We start from the raw sequence: 17,050 nt of genomic DNA, 5'->3' as shown, positions 1-17,050 counted from the left end.
GTCAGGGGCCATGCAGGGAAACAGAGCTCTCAACTGTGTACATCAATCAATGTTTATTTCAGTTTGCTTTTGCATCAACATATTTTCAGTTCTTTTTTGTCAAGTAATTTCTATTACACTAGTATAATATCAATAAGAACAAAAAGTTGTAGAATCCATTTAAATAAGACAAACTTTGCTGCCATCATTGAGAAAACCAGAGAAATGCTTTTTCAGGATACTACAGTGTGAAGAACTACAGAGTTCCAGTGATTTAGACAGAGCCAGAATACCAGATACAGTACCAGCAGTAACAGGTACAACATATACAGAGAAAGATATCCCAAGAATGTCTTTATCTTTTAATCGTTTTTTTGTTTCACCTTTCTCCCAAGATTGAACTGTACAGTTAATATAAAAACCAAAAACATACAAACCAAAAACATACAAACAAAACACCCTGTCAGTAGAAGTCAGATTTTTTTTTGTTTTTTTTCTTTTGGTTTTAGTTTTTTTGTGTGTTTTCTCTGCTATTGAAAGTACTGCACTGAACACAAATCTCATTGACGGTACAGAGATATGAGAAAAATTCGTTTTTTGATATTTTTTTTTTTTCTCGACATGTTTAAGACACCTCATTGAATCAAATCACGTGTAACTCCTGAAATCACTGCCTCGGGACTTCAGGTGCGTTGAGTTTGGTGAAAACAAATGGGGTTTAAAGGTAATTTTTACGCCCAAGGAATGCCTCAGCAGCCTGACAGGAAGCAGGCAGAGATGACTCGCAATTTTTGTTTGTATCATTATTATTTTTAGCGCATGTGTCGCTGTGCATATTCTGTGTGGGAGTGATGCTTCATATGCGTTAATGCTTGTGTTGGTAAAGGCCCGATGTGTGCAACATGGACATCAATAATCCTCTGTTTGGTTTTTCAGATCGATTCAAAGTACAGACAGATACACAAGTACAAAATATCCTCCTCGGTTAATGCTGTTTGCCTGCGTCATGTGGCTACCCATTGACATGTACAACACAATCACAATATGATACACAACCATGTATCATGAAACATTTTGTTGTTTTTAACACACAAGAGCCTTCAGTTGAGAGGCCGTCACCATCAAATATAGGACCGCGACGAGAGGATATCATAGTCATCAAGAACAATATTGAACGAAAAAAAGAGAACATTATTTGCCTTCAGTTGAAATTGTTTGCGAATGTTTTACACATGTACATAGTTTCTTCACTGACTCACATCTGAACATCACTGAAACAAAAGAAGAAATACTGTTACTTCTCCTGAACCTTTCGTTGATAGCGATTAAATGGGTGTGATTCTCCTCTTCGTACTCACAAAGACAGTGACAATCTTTCGAGGAATGGTTGGTGATCATAGGAGAGGGCCGCTTGGGTGATAACGCGTAAATAAATGGGAGGGTGTCATTCATTATTGATTGCTTTGGTAGAGAAAGAGTCCTCTTATTTAACATTTGTGGCACTCTTTCTCTCTCTCTCTCTCACACACACACACACACACACACACACACACACACACACACACACACAACCTAATGGCTCACTAAACTTCTGACAAAGGCAGCTAAAGACTCAAATGGTGAACTGGCAACAACCCCAAAAGAGTAAACAAATAAATAAAAAAAACACCCTCTTATGTGTATTTTTTCATAAAGAAAAAAGACTGATTTGACATTGATAAATGCCCTCGATTGCCAACTCCAAGAACTACGTGTCTCATCTGTTCGGATCAAACAGGAAACAAATGATGACTACCACATATTAGCTCTTTGTTAGTTAGTTTACAGCGAGTGGATTCACTCACCTTGTTTTTTTTTATGGCACATGAATAGTATATAGGTTCATACTGTAGATATAAACACACTGTGTCCAGAATTAATTCTTTCTACACGCCTCACACTAATCTGCTCCCTGTTTTCATACAACTGTTGTTGGGGGGGTGAGATATTCCTCGTCATCGTTTATTAATGCTTCTGTAAGTTGCAGCAGCCGAAAAAGTGAACTTAAATCAGTGTGATTAGACTGTGCAGAGGTAAGTGTAAATACTACGGATTTGTGTTTGCACTGTGCAGCCCAGAGTAATTGGTAAGAATATAGTTTTAGCATTGTTTTAAGTGTGTGAAGAGAAAGCTAACTATGTGTTTCTATATCGTGGCAAGTAATATTTGCTGAGACTAAGAAAAGAAGTGTAAATAAACAAAAATTAAAAATAGAAAAAAGGGAAAGTAACACAAGTTTTGGCTTAATAGCAATGCAGGTATACATTTCCCTTTTTATATATAGTTTTTTGTCAATATTTCAAAAAATATAAAGTATTTCATTGTCTCTGTTGTTGGCTTACATCTTTAAATAAAACTTTTTTTTATTTTGTATCTCCTGTTAAAGTAGCATGCTGCTTTTTAGTATGGCAGTTGGATATTTTTAATAGTCATCCATTTTGTTTTCATGCATTTCTTGTTGGTTTCTTTAACTTTTGAGTATCTACACAGTGAGGTCCAGAAAACCCAACCACACACACTCAAACGCGCACACACACATACACACAAATACACACAGACAGACTTGTCGGATATTTCTAGTTCCATCTTCAGTCCTTCAAAAGCCGCCACTCTCTTTCTCTCCTGAACTCTACATGCCTAGTCGAGGACTGAGCTCGTCCTCGTCCTTCAACAATGTGACAGTGCCGTACATATAGCCAGTCCAGAAGCCGTAAAAGGCGAAGTCACTCTTGAGTCTCTCTTTTAATTGCCCTCATTTGTAGAGTGAAAGTCCGTGTCCCGGCGTGAAGTTCCCAGAAGTCCAAGGGCAGCCTCCACCCTCTGTCCTGCTATTAGAACTGGTACCACTTCTTGTCCTTGCACTTTAACATCAGCTGGAGAAAGAGCATTGAATAACAAGTTGTGAAAAGTTGGCATTTTTAAACATATGAGTGTAAATAAATAACGTGATGTGGAACTGGCACCAGATTTTTAATATTAGTATGTTCTTCCTAAATTAACATCAAGGAATTGGGATGAGAATGACGTAGACTTTTCTTTTCTTTGTACACCTTCACTGGGGTATTTCATTTTAATGTATAAAACTATTACTTAACCTAAAACCAAATATACATTAACATTGATTCAGTTATATTTCTAAATTATTTCCATCAAACCATATCTTAATTTTGATGGCTTTTAAAAATGCAGTTAGAGACTTTTACATATAAGTGAACATACTTTACACTCAAGCTTTTTTCCTATTGTGTTTACACAATACAAATAGTGCCTATTACTGAAAATTGTGTATCACACAGCATACCAAAGTTTTTAAAGCTAGACACTGTCTCTGGTTTCCCAGAGCTGAAGGAGGGAGCAACCGCAGGCCTGTGGAAATAGGAGTAGGGTGGAGGAGTATTCTAACTGCCAGAAGGGGGAAACAAACCTCATGTGATTTAGAAATGACATACTGATGTCTGTGTTTCCTGTGGTGCATTCACATGGGATAATCTGAGTCTGCATTTTATTGTATTTACTGACCTTATCTCGCGGAAATGAGGTAAAGGCTCAAATTTTGAAATTTCAAAAGCAGAGCATCTGTTCTTTTGTAGCCACATTATTAATATGGTTTAGAATAGTTTTGCAAACTTTCTGCATTTGTACAAGTATAAATACACATTTGTAGCTCATTTAGATCAAACAACAGATGTTCTGTGACCTTCTCTGTTATTCATTTTAAATGTCAATAAAGCGATCTCAGAGCACAGCTGTTGTCAACTGTTCAACATACGGTATTATAACCTGGCCAGATTTCTTAATTGTTCATTTATCTTAGAACAGAAAAAAGACAAATCAAAAAATAAATATGACTCTAAATCACCAATGGACACGTGAGACTAATTATCTGTGAATTTTTACTTTAAAATTACAGACACGGCCTTCTCACACAGGATTAAGATCACAGATCCACAATTAGATCCACAGAAGTCCCCAGGTAGCACTAGTCCCACATGAAAAGAGCTTTAGATAATAAAAGATTAAATTCAAATGTCAAAACATTTTTTTTTTTTTCTCGTTTACCTCATGAGCATGTTTGGAGAAGGTTTCTGCACTGGTCATCATCAGGGCTGTTCGTTCCTCCAGCTCCCCGAGCCTTTGGCCTCTCTCATCCAGAGCAATGCGAGCCCTTGCCAGATCACCCACTACTCCGCTAGCTGCCACCTTCATACCCTCCATTCCCCCCTGCCCGGGGATGTGCTGGGCCAAACTTCGCGAAGCCTTCCCAGCTGCTGCTTCACCAACTGTCGACAACATCAGGTTAAAAAGGAAAGAGAAAATGAAACAGAATAAAGCTGGATTCACGTTATGATGCATTTTTAGCCCTTAACTAGTTGTCTTTTAGGGTGAATTAGTATGTACTAGAATGACACTATTCATACAATAAAAAAGAAAGAAAAGAGAAAAAAAACACACAGAGCTCCTCTCTGTCGAAGGTATTGGCATTTCCTCCAAAGAAGCCCTTTAGGAAGCCTCTGTTCTGGGCTTCTGGTGTTTCTATCGGTGTAAACAGCTCTCCCAGCATCTCCTGAAAGCAAGGACATAACAAATTCTTAGCAGTCAATACATTTTTAATAACAATTCTGCACCAGGGATGTACTGTAGGTATTTGTTTATCACACACTGGTGATTACCGAGGTTGGGTGCTAAGTCTTTTTTTTAACTTTCTCTCTTTTTTAAAAAACCATGGCATCCGCATAGTTAACTGTAAGACTGCTCTTGTTGTGCTGTCAACTTTTCCTTGCTGACTGGCGAAGCAGATGATAATCTGAGTAACTACTGTTGCCTGTAGGTGGCACTATGGCAGCACCATGCTACTACTGTAACTCCACGTATGTCTGTTATCATTAGTTAGGGAGCAGCGGTGGCTCTTAAGAATAAACACATGCATGAATGTGCCCTTGTCTACACACACACACACCCACACACACACACACATACACACTGTTAAAAAGTCACACAATCAGCCTAGCGGAGTTCACACCACATGTGACAAGTGTGACATTTCACTTTTAAAGCCTGACAGAAGATTAGAATAATTCTGAGCTGAGAAAGAAAACGTGAAATGACACAAATGGGCAGTCGGACGACGAGGAGGCAACTTAAAAAGGAAGCCTTCTGAAAACATACTGGATTACCTACAGACTCGTGCCTTTAAGAATGAACAATCTCAAGGTCCTTTTAGAAAATCTTAGAAAACAGCCTTTATACATGTGTTTTTCATGTTTTTCTATCATGATATCAATATTGTACATAGCGATAACCCTTGTCCCCATAATTTTCAGTTATTTTATGCATATTTTTCTTTGTTCTTTTGTTTTCCATAGTGATCCTTTTGAAAACATGTTTTGGTATTTACATATGTACATGTATGACGTCAGAGTTGGGACCCCCTGGGGGTATATAGTATGAAAAGTGAAAAATGTTGTTCTTGGTGTCAAAGATTCTCTAGATATTGTATAATTTGAAACTTCAAGGGGATCTTGATTTGGTGAGCTGTTGCATGTGATTGTGTACACACCTCTACACGTTTAATTGTTGGCTGTATTTAAGCACTACGTCACTTGGGTGAGTGTTGAAAAAGACTGAAATATTGACGTTACTCTAATAAATCTATCAATATATTGTTATTTTTCATTGCAAATGGTCAGTCAAGCAAAACTGGAATGGACTTTCTGTGAACATCATACACCTACTGGTACCTTTCATAAAACCTTGCAGATATATGGGTAAGATTTAGATATGACTGACGGATAGATCGCATGCACACCACACACGCAAGCAGACTGCAGTGCTGACCTGCAGGTTGTCACACATCTCCTGGCTGTATGTAATTCTCTGGATCTCTGTCGGGGAGCTGAGGTATAATGCCTGCCCCCCGTTGGTGAAGCAAAAGGTTCTCGCAATGCGCATGTCTGTCAGAGGCAGGTAATTGATATCCATCAGCGGTCTTAGACTGGGCAAACTGTGAGCAGAGCGAGCAGAATAATAGACACGTTAGACACCTGCAAATAAAAAATGTATCCAGCAGAGTAAACCACAATAACAGTCATGATTATCAAGATCGAAACCAATCTCGGGATTATTTATCACAACTTTGTGTCAGTCTCTGATAACAAAGTCGTTTATTGTGTGTGAACATCTGACAGATATAAACCTGCCTCTAATCCTACAATGTAACTATTAATCTTCCTTGAAATCAATTTCTATTCTTAGAAGATTCAAATAAATGAGGACAAAGGTGGCACTAAATGGCATCAAACCAAGAAGAAAGAAGATATTCCTACAAGGGCAACTTAGTGACATGATGTGCGGTTTTTTCTTCACTGAAAATATTCTTGCCTGTATCATGTATGTTTAATGTTACGTTAACATCTGATGAGACAGACAAAAGAAGTAAACATGTCCAAAAGATGCCTTTTGTCAGATGCTTTGAAAACAGACTGAGGTTATACCTGAGTGTCATGACGTGTCCGTTAGCGCAGAAGCAGGCGAGGCACACACTGTTAGACACAGACACCACGTCGGCTCGCAGCACAAAGGATGACTCTGTGATGTTGTGGACAAACAGGCAAGACTGTGAGGGCATCAAGAATACTTTGGCCTGCCTCTCTGAGCACACCACAGCTAGATGTCCATCTCCGCAGGTGTCCTGAGAGGATGACGGTGAAAAGTGGACCAGCTTGCGTTTCCGTGGTCTGTCAGGATCCTCAGGGGCATTGGGGTCTCGCCAAACCTCGTAGGGGCTCTGAAGGAGTGCTCCCATGCAGTCTAAGAAGCTGAAGCGCAAAATCGAGCCCTTCAGCATCAGCACTGCTCCTGGGAATCAACAGAGGGAAGGCATGACGTCAGAAACTAAAATGGGTGCTAACTAAAGCTATGACATATTACTAGGAGACAAGGATGAAAATAATGCATGCATCTCTATTTCACTCAATTTCTCATTGAAACTGGTCAAACAGTGACAGTGGATTTTAAAGGCTGATAAAATAATGATAAAGTAAGTTTGGGGCAGGAAATAGTGATACGATTGCCGTCAAGAAGAAAAAAAAAAGGCACTGACCTTCTTAGAAACTGGGTTCAACTCTTTAACTGATCGAAGTCCAAGTAATTAAACTTAAATAGTTCTGGAACACTGAACATCAAACTGAAAGAATAGTCATCTAAGTTGTTACATGTGGCCCTATATAAAACAGACTGCACACTGCTTAAGTTGGTGTGTTTTTGTGTTTGTTTTTTGTTTTCATTCTTCCCCCTGCTTGTTTTCCTCAGAGCACCTGCAAACAATTACTGTTTAGGGAGGCCAGGTGGGGCAGTGTGAAGTGTGGAGCAGCGGGTGTACCTTCTCACACCTGTGCACACCAGACAGCAGGCAACGCAGATTTTTCTCCCCAAGCGTTTTATTCATAATGTTGGGATTTTAGTTTGGGCTTAAAATCACTTGTAGTCCATTTATTGGGTTTTGTTTGGTTGCAGTTTGATTCTTTTCTTTAGGTAGGTTAGGGACCACAGTGGTCCACTGCACAGCTGGCTCAGTAGCTTCCTCATCTTTTTCTCTTTTTTGCCAACCCCCTTTGTTTATTTTGTGTTGCTCTTTAGGCATGGTGGTTATTCTTAAAAAAACACAAAATAAATAAATTAAGAAATCTTGTGTGTTTTCCATTTGAGATGTGTCAAGGTGTCCTTTGCATGTTCCTCTCTCTAGTGGAGCCTTATGTTTAGAGAGGTCACAACATAAATAAATGTGTAAATCGATGATGTACCACTTCATCTGCCTTTCTTGGAGCAAAGTTAGACTGATACCCATAGTTTGTAAAAACGTCCAATCAGTGCTCATTATCATTCATTGTCATCCTATACCAAAGCGGTTCACATACACAGTTAGGAGCCTACTGTGACCTGTCATCTACCATTAGCTTATAAGTAAACCATCACTAACATATAAGCTGGAGTTTGATGACATTTTTGGCAAATATTAAATCTTCCTGCAGAAAGCATCTTCTATCAATGGAGATCCACTGGAGCACTTTGAGATCACAAGGGAAGAGTTCAACAAAAGTTGCTTCTCTCTTCTTCAATTTTCCCTTGGAACTGAATCTATGACCTTCCAGTAATAGGCTTGAATCTTTTGTTCAATCTCAACAAAACAACTGCGGCTTCAAAGGGCTGGATGTTTTGGTCTATTGATGTTTTTTTACTCTGAGTAGGAGAGACCCTTTTCCTCTCACAGCAGGGATTCTGCACTGGTAATACATTTCTGAGTGTCTCAGTCTTGTTTATTCAAAGTGCAAACACAATATGGTTGCCAAATCTGTCCTTGATCTGCCTACAGACGGAAGTCAATACAGGATCTTGTCCCACTAATTGAAATAAATAAGGTTTTAAAAGCATTGAAGTATGAGTAAGACCAGGGGAGAGCTGAGCTTTCAAATGCTGGTCAAACAGCTTAACACAGTGCACTTGGATCCTCAGGTAATTACCTGCTCTTATCTTAAAAGCCTTGTGTTGCATCAACATTGCACTTTGTCATACGTCTCAGTAGATGATTTCTGTGAAAAATATAAGGGGAACTGAAATGAGAGCTAATGTTTCTGCACTTAGATGAGCGTTTTCAAAGTGTTCAAAGGGTACCTATCATTCTTTGTGAAACTGCTAGTTTACCTCACTGTAATATGGAAAAGAAAAAAGGCTAATTAGTCTGCTCAAGATGTAGCCGGCAGCTGTTTTCAGGAAAAAGCTCACATAAACCACCCAGTGTACACTTTAGCTGCAAAGTACAAGATTACTTAATGTTTGTTTTGTTGATTAAACCTTTGTCATATATAAAATACCTGAAATTGCTTCTAGCAAATGTAGTCTGGACATTTTGTGCTGATGATACTGAACACCATTTTGAGCTAGGCTGGCAGTTAAGAGAGGCTTCATTATATTCCAAACCGAGGTTTCATCACAAATGGTTAAAAAAACAGGGAAATTGAGAACATGAAGTGCACTACCTTTTTGCTACTTCCATCAAGCACATTCAAACATTGAAAATCCACACTAGGCTTTCTGTCTGTTATGTGGAGCATAAAACCTATTATCACAGCTTCAAAACCACATGTGAGGAGAGAATTTCAATTAAAGAGATACACACATAATTGAACATGCAATTCAGAGGTTTCATTGTTGAAGCAAAGAAATAGAACTAAAATGAGTGTCAAATTAAAATAACAATGTAACTGATGGTCTTTTTTGCTGTGCTTAATGTCTTCCTTCCTTCACTTTCAAATTATTATGTATCTGTCTTGATTGTTGCTGCTGACAAGGCTGAAAGCAGTTTTAAGCCCTTCAATAGATTTATTAGATATGAACGCCTTTAATGGAACTGTATTGGAAACATTTTGATCTGATAAAACAATGTGCTGTGACGTAAATGTAATGGGAGTGAAGAGATGGAATGCCACATTTAGTTTATGAATGTTATCGATAAAACCTTTAAGTTTGATAATAAAGCCTGCTTTGACAGGTATATGACAAGTTATGTTGTCGGGGTTGATGTCAGGTTGTCATAGCAAAAACATCTCAAACAATGTCAACTTAACATTAAAAGTTGTATAACTGACCAAATGTTACTCAACTAAACAGTCATAAAATCATTTATAATGACTCATTAATGTCAGTCTTATGCACACCCTATTTAAATGAAGTGTTGCCAGGACCTCTGTAAGGTTGTTATGACTAGGACTTACCACTGGGGCCAATGGTCACAGGTTCCTCCATCCTCTCCTCCTGGTCAGTGGGAATGGACATTGGTATGAGCAGCACCACGCCTAAGCTGGTGCCCACCCACAGACATGGGGTGGGCACGGCGTCGTTCTTGCGGCCGTAGGACTCTCCGAACTGCAGTGTGGTAATAGCTTCTTTCGTGTCCCGGTCAATGCTGGACACACTGGAGCTGCGTGAGCGGCTGAAGGAGTTTTCGCGACTCTCTGTAGCAGCAGCCGTCAAACACAGAAGCACGGCACAGGCAGAAACGATGCAGGAGGAGAGAGACGTGAAGTGATGGCAAAACAGGAAAGGGGAGAAAGAGAAAACAAGAAAGAGAAAGGCAGAGTTGCAGAAGTCGCGGAAGCAAATAGCAATGTGGTGGACAAAGAAGAAAGAATGGCGGTGTGAGAGGACAAGCGGTTAAAAAGGAAAAGGTAGCAGTGAAAAGAAGTGCGGCGCAGGTATTCTAAAGGTCATTTATGATTTGTCGGCAGATTGTATGTGATGTAGAACACTGGAACAAATAAGAAAATGCCACTGAAAAGATGTGATAACCTGAGAAGTATAGTGTGTAAAGTGACAACTGTACACACACACGCACACACACACAAACACACACTTCTGTTGTTGTTTCACTAAGAGTGCACTGGTTTTCACTCACTTCAGCGTGGCCTAGTGACACACTCGGATACACTTCTTGTGTTTACACACACACACACACACACATTATAAATACATATATTTACAGATGAAATGTGCACACACACACTTACTGGCAGTTGCAAATTCGAAAAAACTCCTTTAACTCTGTTTGAGTGCTACCCATTCAGGTCCTTCATTGTGTACTTAAAGCCTCCATCATAAAAGTATTTCTGTATTGCTGCCTTTCTGAATTATTCAGAGCCAGGCGATGTGCAGGACTGTGCTTCAATGCCTCATGCTACACAGAGTGCAGACTTTATGTAACTACAGATGGGGGTGAAAGCCCAGCATACACATGTCAGGCTAAAATGAAGAAAAGTTTGACAAATGTTCAGGTTTTTTTTGCAGCCATTATGAGAACCAAATAAAAACCCAAAAAACAAAGACTGTCTGGAATATACAGGGTACTGTATGTAAAAATGTATGCTGTGGTCACTGCTATAAATATGCCATTACCCACCTCCTACACATCAGGAAAAGAGCAACCGGTTCTGGGCATGTTTTCAACGACCACAGGACTGACTGACATACTGACTGACTGACGGACAGACGGACGGACGGACGGACGTATAATAAGCAGGAGGACATCAGTTGATGGCTTTGTGGCCGAAGCCCCCTTACCTCTCTCACTCCAGCAGTAGGGGGCGCTGGTGTGGTGCTCGTCGTGGGAGTACATAGTGACTCCGTGTAACTGCTGAAGCATTGCCCTCCTGGATGCATAACCTACTTGTGCCCCCACAACATGAACCGCATATAACAACCACACCCCACCATGCCCCAGAGAATACACACACACACACACACACACACCCACACCCACCCCCACAGACACAAACACACACAGCCATCCAGCCAAATATATACATAGACGAGACGGACAGATGAACAGCGGTACCAGAGAATGAAAGAAAGGAAAAAAAAAGAGAAAGATGCAACTGAGTGTGGAGAGATTGCTTCAAATACATACAGACAGAGAGACCGTCGCCTATGTTTCTGGTGGCCACACAACCTCTACTCGTTCATCCACCTTCTCTCTAGAACCTTTTTTCAGCACCATCTGCTCGGCTAAATGCTGTTGGCAAGAGTAGCAGGTTTCTGCGCTTTGAATGATATGAATACATCTGGTATAACATACCTACATGCATTCCAGCGTGGTCGGTATAGAGCTACCGTACAGCACTGTTGCGAGACAACCAACATTTTTGATACAGCTGATATTGTTACAGTTGATCCAAGTTTACAGAAAGACACAATCAATTCACTACAAAACTGACATGACAACTCCTCCAAAGTACTGTTTGGTGTATTATTTTTTTTTTCTTGTTCACCACAGTACCAAAACAGCATCAGTATATTTGGTGTCATGACGACAATGCTGTACGATAATGCTGGCAGCCACGTAGACAAAATAGCCCTGAGACTCCGTGGCAACTCAGTTTGGCCGTGTGTCGCTGGAGTGTGTTTACGCTGTGTGACAGAGCCTGTGGGGCGCTGGCTAATGAAAGTCAGGCACAGTGGTACTCTGACAGGACACAGGGACCCCTGGGGGGGCCTTACAGGGAGCTAGAGGCAGGCGAGGCAGTGTCAGGGAGGAGATAAGGAGAAACAGACAATCTGAAGCAGTGAGACATACAAGGTGCCAGATTTTAACAGAGGTACATGCACATACACCCACACACAGTGCAGAGAGACGAGGACAGACACCTGGAGACAAGGCTTAACTCAGCCTGTGTACCACCAATGCTTTGTGCAAGGATTAATGCCAGTCAAAGCATATGATAGATCTATCAGGTTTTCAAAAAATGAATTGGGTGCTTAATTGGGAATTAAGAAATCTTTGAGCTCAAAGTGTAACATTTAACAATTAGGATACGTTTGTGAAATATTTCATAGAGTCAACAGGGACATCTTCCATCAAAAAGCCAGAAAATATTAAGTCAACTGCTCTGGCATTTGGATTTTTCCCTTGCAGTCAAACATGGACGTAGGCATGTGTGGGTGTGGACTCGAGCGTCTTTTGAAAGACACTTCTGCATCTGTCCAGGTAGTCACTGAGTCACCACAGCTCTGTGCCATGGTGCAAGGAAATGTATTCTATTACTGCCTCTTTTACTAAAATATGTGGTTCATACTTAATTATATTTTAATTCACAAAATTTGTAACCCTTGTTTTTGAACAAAATGCTGCCGACCTCACCTGCAAATCCAACGGTGCTTCAATATTTAATAGGTGTGCCACCTAACGAAGATGGGAGGTATGGAAATGTTTACTGTACACCGAGTCTGGCTTCCCCTGCCATTTCCCTCCTCTGTTTCCTCCTCCTGGCATGCAGGCCTCATTAACATCGGCCTCATCTCTCGCACTGCTTGTTGACCTTTAATTATTCCAGTGATCCTGCTGGCTCTTCACTGTGGTAACCCAGTGCAATGGATAAACAACAGTGCCAAATGTAGGAAACGGATAGAGAATAGGCGACGGAAAGTAACCTCAATAAACTCACTTTTAGCAGCTGCAGACGAAGATATTCAATGACATTCTTCCTTATCACATGCGTCTCTTAGTGAATTATATGTCTCACTTGTGGTTTAAAACAAATTATAGTATGTCATTTTATCTGTTTCAAGATAAAGAAGAACTGCAGAACATTTAACTTGAAATACTCAGATCAGCGATTATATAAAAACACAGCAACAAAAATAAATCCTAAATAGTTATTTCTGTATATTCCATCTTATCATAACGTGCTGCTTCTGTTTCTAAGCTTATATTGCCACATAGAGTACCGCAGTGTCATGTACGACAGAACGGGAATATTTTTATTGACTGATCCAGAACAGATGTGCCAAAGAATCTGAAAGGTGAACTAAAATGTTATCTAAAACCTCACAGCAAGTTGCCTTTTAGGCCCCGTGACCGGAGACAGAAAAGCCTGTTTGTTTGAGCAGATCAGCCGACACTTAATGTTGCAGTGATTGTTGTGCTTTTTTCACCTTGCACATTGTCAACTAGTTGTTGGCTGTGTAATCAACCCTCTGTTACCATAGCGTTTGCTAATGTCAATCAAAATAAACCTGAGTGCAAGCGCTTCATCCCAGTGCATTCAGACGCTCTACTAGCACTTTTCACCAGTGAGAAAAGTCACGTGGACACAGGCCCCTACATTTTGTCATTTCTTGATACATTTCAGCTAGAGAGGTTGCCCAAATAAAAAAAAAAGATTCATCCAATGACATCCAAAGGAGTTATTGGACAGACTTGTCAAAAATGGGGATAGCTAAAGATCTCGTTTGAAGGATTTTGGGGGGGATAAAACTGGATCTCGTGGACTTAGTGCATTGGCTGTGAGATGATCAGAGTGCCTGTCTAACATTTTTTTCTACACAGACATGCACTTCTAGTGAAAGACAAAATACCCAGTTGTCATGTCAAATACTACACTATAAGAGCAGGAGGATACTGTCCACCACTAAGGCCCTCAGAAGTGGGGTGGTTATCATGCTCGTGATTCTTTAGTATCGTTCTCAGACACTCCCATTCAGATGTTTGTTTTTGTATTGTTTTTTACTCTGCTAGCTGCTTACATGCAGCATGAACTGAAATATGGCGGTCAGGCTTGAAATAATAACACAAATTGATAATCAATAACTTTTCTTTAATTGACAATTACTTTTTGAATAAACTTTAGGTTTAGTCCTCATTTGGCAGGTCTAGGTTGTCGCACATTGGTCTATAATGGCCATAATAATGGTACCAAACCCCTACTAAAGTACTTATCTTATCTTCCATGCCTACAAATAACAATGATGTGCTGACACAGCCTGGGGTTAGGATGCCACACAAAACTACTCAGTCAGTGACTAAGTCTGCTGGGCCAAGCAGGTACATCATTCTCTGTCCACCTGTATGAGAGATGTTATCTTTTCTTACATTAAATGTCAAGCAGGTGCCTTGCTAAATCCTTATTCAAAATTTACTGTTAAATTAATCAAGAAGTCTGTAAAAAGTTTATTCCGGATATTTTAGAGGTTATGAACCAACTGAGGGCAGAAACAAAGCAGTTTCTGCCATCGTTTTCATCAGTTTGGTTGATAAAGCAGCTGTAGCTCAGGCTTTAATAAAACATTCAGCTTATGCTAATGAAAAACTGCTTCCCCCTCGGCTCTGCAGGTCACTACTGTATAATGAGGTTGATGAAGATGGCAGTGTGAATGCACTTGCAAAATTGGTGTAAAATGGTCAACCGTGACACAACATGCACCTTATCTTTGTTATTTAGCTTCATAACTTTAGGAAACATTTAGGAGCATGCTCTTATTTTTCAGCTGCCAACATTTGCAGTCGCGTGTGTTTTTGCCTGATGTGCGTGCAGAGGTGGGTTCAGTAACTGTGATATTTTGGGAACTGTCACAGTGTTGAGTCTCCTATGGAGAGATTAGCCTTGGCTTTCTGTTGATCTGACAGAGCCTGACTGAAAGCAAATACTGGCTGGACCATGAGCGAGCAGCCATCACAGCCCAAGCTTTATGAAGAGTTCTCTCCTTTAGTTTACAAGTTTATATATCCATGATGCACCTGCACTGTTTGAAGGCAATGCAGTGCTGGTGGTGCACGAGGGCCAATCATCATGTCTGTCACTTTTTAAGGATGAACAGCTTCTCAAAACTGCATGCTCTTTGGCCAATGTCCTTTATTATATCTACAGTATCAGCGATGTAAATTATTTTAAAGGTTTCAATTGAGTTCACCACCTGACATGTCTAGTAATATTTCCCTTTGGCATTTTCTACTTTAGCAAAAAATCTACAAGCAAGGAAAACAATACAATACAATGAATGTTTCACTTCAGCTTCATTGATTTTTGTAAATATATGCTGATTCTGAATCTGACGCCAGCGACACGTTTCCAAGTACTTGGAACAGAGGCAACAAAAGACTGAGAAAAGCAGAAGCTCAAAAATAGGGGAAACAAAGATGTGGTGAGGTTCACCATTTAATAGTTATAAAGGATATCACTACATGGTCTTGGAAACACTTTGTAAAACTGTCGTCTGTAAACATAGTGCATTTACAAACGACTGCATTCTGTTTTTGATCTCCAATTGGGGTAGCGATTGTGAGGGTAAAATAGGGAAATAAAATGTCCAACATGAAAAAGAGAATGTCAGGAGTCCTGTTAAGATGTCTGAGTGGGAGGACCTTGTTTATTCAAAACAATCAATGCCGTGCTTTGGCGTCTAGATGTCTGTCACCTGGCAGTGACAGACTAAGCGCAAGATTTCATAAACACTGTGTAATTAAATGTTGACACACAATGCTGGCCATTTTTCTGTGTCAGATCTGAGGTCAATATCTTAAAATTACGCTGCCGGGAGTGTCAGTTAAAGTCCTTACTTGACAGCACGTTCTTTTATCTACTTTTTTGTTTTTTCTTTGGCTGTCAGTTGTCGTGTAAGAACAGGAAACAAAAATATACCCATCAACAAGCCTTAAACATGAGCCACGCTTCTTTTGAAATAGTAATCAAATCTTCAAGAAACAACAAAGTTAAATATTGAAAGCTGATTTATCACAGCCTGCAGAGGGACTTTGGCTTAAATCAGCTCAGCAAGTTATAGTCAAAAAAAATAAACCTGTTGGCATCGTAAATACATAAACACAGAGACATAATTACACACCCACAAATGCTCACACTCTGTTTCTATCACACACATAGACTTATGTACACACACACACATACATACACAAACACACAGCCTGCTGGGTCAATCAATTTTTAGATGATGCAGGTTGATGTCAGGGTTTGAATAAAAAGACTTCAAATGGAAGAAAATAAATGTCAGATTTGTCAATGAGAATGTCAAAATGCCAGACAGCAAATCAGGCTTGTACTACTTGTTCCCCTATTTCATGTGTGTTTTCTGAAATGGGATACTTCAAGAACAAAACAAAACCAAATAAAACATAAACTAAATCAAGACTGATGTAATGTTTCCTGTGGTTTAAAGTTCTTTGGATTAAGAGAAGTTGAGGTGTGGCCACATACATCACATTAATCTCAGGTGTGCTCTGTTACATAGTCTTAAACAAAACATAGTCTTGAAAGACAGAAAATAATTAACTGAAAAAATGCAGAAAAGCTTACTTTACTTAACAAATACATACTATGATTCATTAGTAAATTAAGTAGCATTTTTTATGCAAAGTAGAAAAAAAAACAAGTAAGAAAGGTACTGGAGAAGTAAAAATCAATTGTTTAAAACAAAAACAGTAATATTGCACCAACCTTCAGGCCTGGGACATAGTCAACACAAGTGTTAAGGGACACGATGCAAGGACTTTTTCTTGCATTCAATAGAAGCAGAACCTGTTGTCCAAATGCTGAAAGGTGATGCTAATGCAAGCTGCTGAGTTATCTGTTAACATTATTGAGGTATATTATTATTCATCATTATTGATGGTATATGTATATACCCATCTGTGAACCTTTGATTGTCAGTTTCCCTGCAGTATATGCTGCTGGAAACTAAAGCATGATTTAGGTTT

General features: G+C 39.6%; 1 protein-coding gene across 15 annotated transcripts in view; it reads right to left on the bottom strand.

Annotated features, from left to right (window-relative positions):
- Positions 1–34: 34 nt before the first annotated feature.
- The window catches only part of stxbp5l (syntaxin binding protein 5L), a 144,069-nt gene continuing 127,053 nt past the window's right edge, over positions 35–17,050 (bottom strand). For 9 of the 15 annotated variants that reach the window (XM_030428851.1, XM_030428852.1, XM_030428855.1 and 6 more), the window contains 7 exons: positions 11,128–11,229; positions 9,786–10,025; positions 6,510–6,873; positions 5,854–6,019; positions 4,471–4,582; positions 4,078–4,298; positions 35–2,891 (listed from right to left, as the gene is read on the bottom strand). In XM_030428851.1, the coding sequence (XP_030284711.1) occupies positions 2,850–2,891; positions 4,078–4,298; positions 4,471–4,582; positions 5,854–6,019; positions 6,510–6,873; positions 9,786–10,025; positions 11,128–11,229 (1,247 nt within the window). In that variant the 3' untranslated portion in view covers positions 35–2,849. The remainder of the gene's footprint in view (positions 2,892–4,077; positions 4,299–4,470; positions 4,583–5,853; positions 6,020–6,509; positions 6,874–9,785; positions 10,026–11,127; positions 11,230–17,050) is intronic. The other 6 variants (XM_030428854.1, XM_030428859.1, XM_030428861.1 and 3 more) reach the window with 1 other exon arrangement.

The sequence above is a fragment of the Sparus aurata genome, chromosome 9 (genome assembly GCF_900880675.1).
Source record: "Sparus aurata chromosome 9, fSpaAur1.1, whole genome shotgun sequence".
NCBI lineage: Eukaryota > Metazoa > Chordata > Actinopteri > Spariformes > Sparidae > Sparus > Sparus aurata.
The sequence above is the reverse complement of the archived record's forward strand: the minus strand, read 5'-3'. Positions and strand labels throughout refer to the sequence as shown.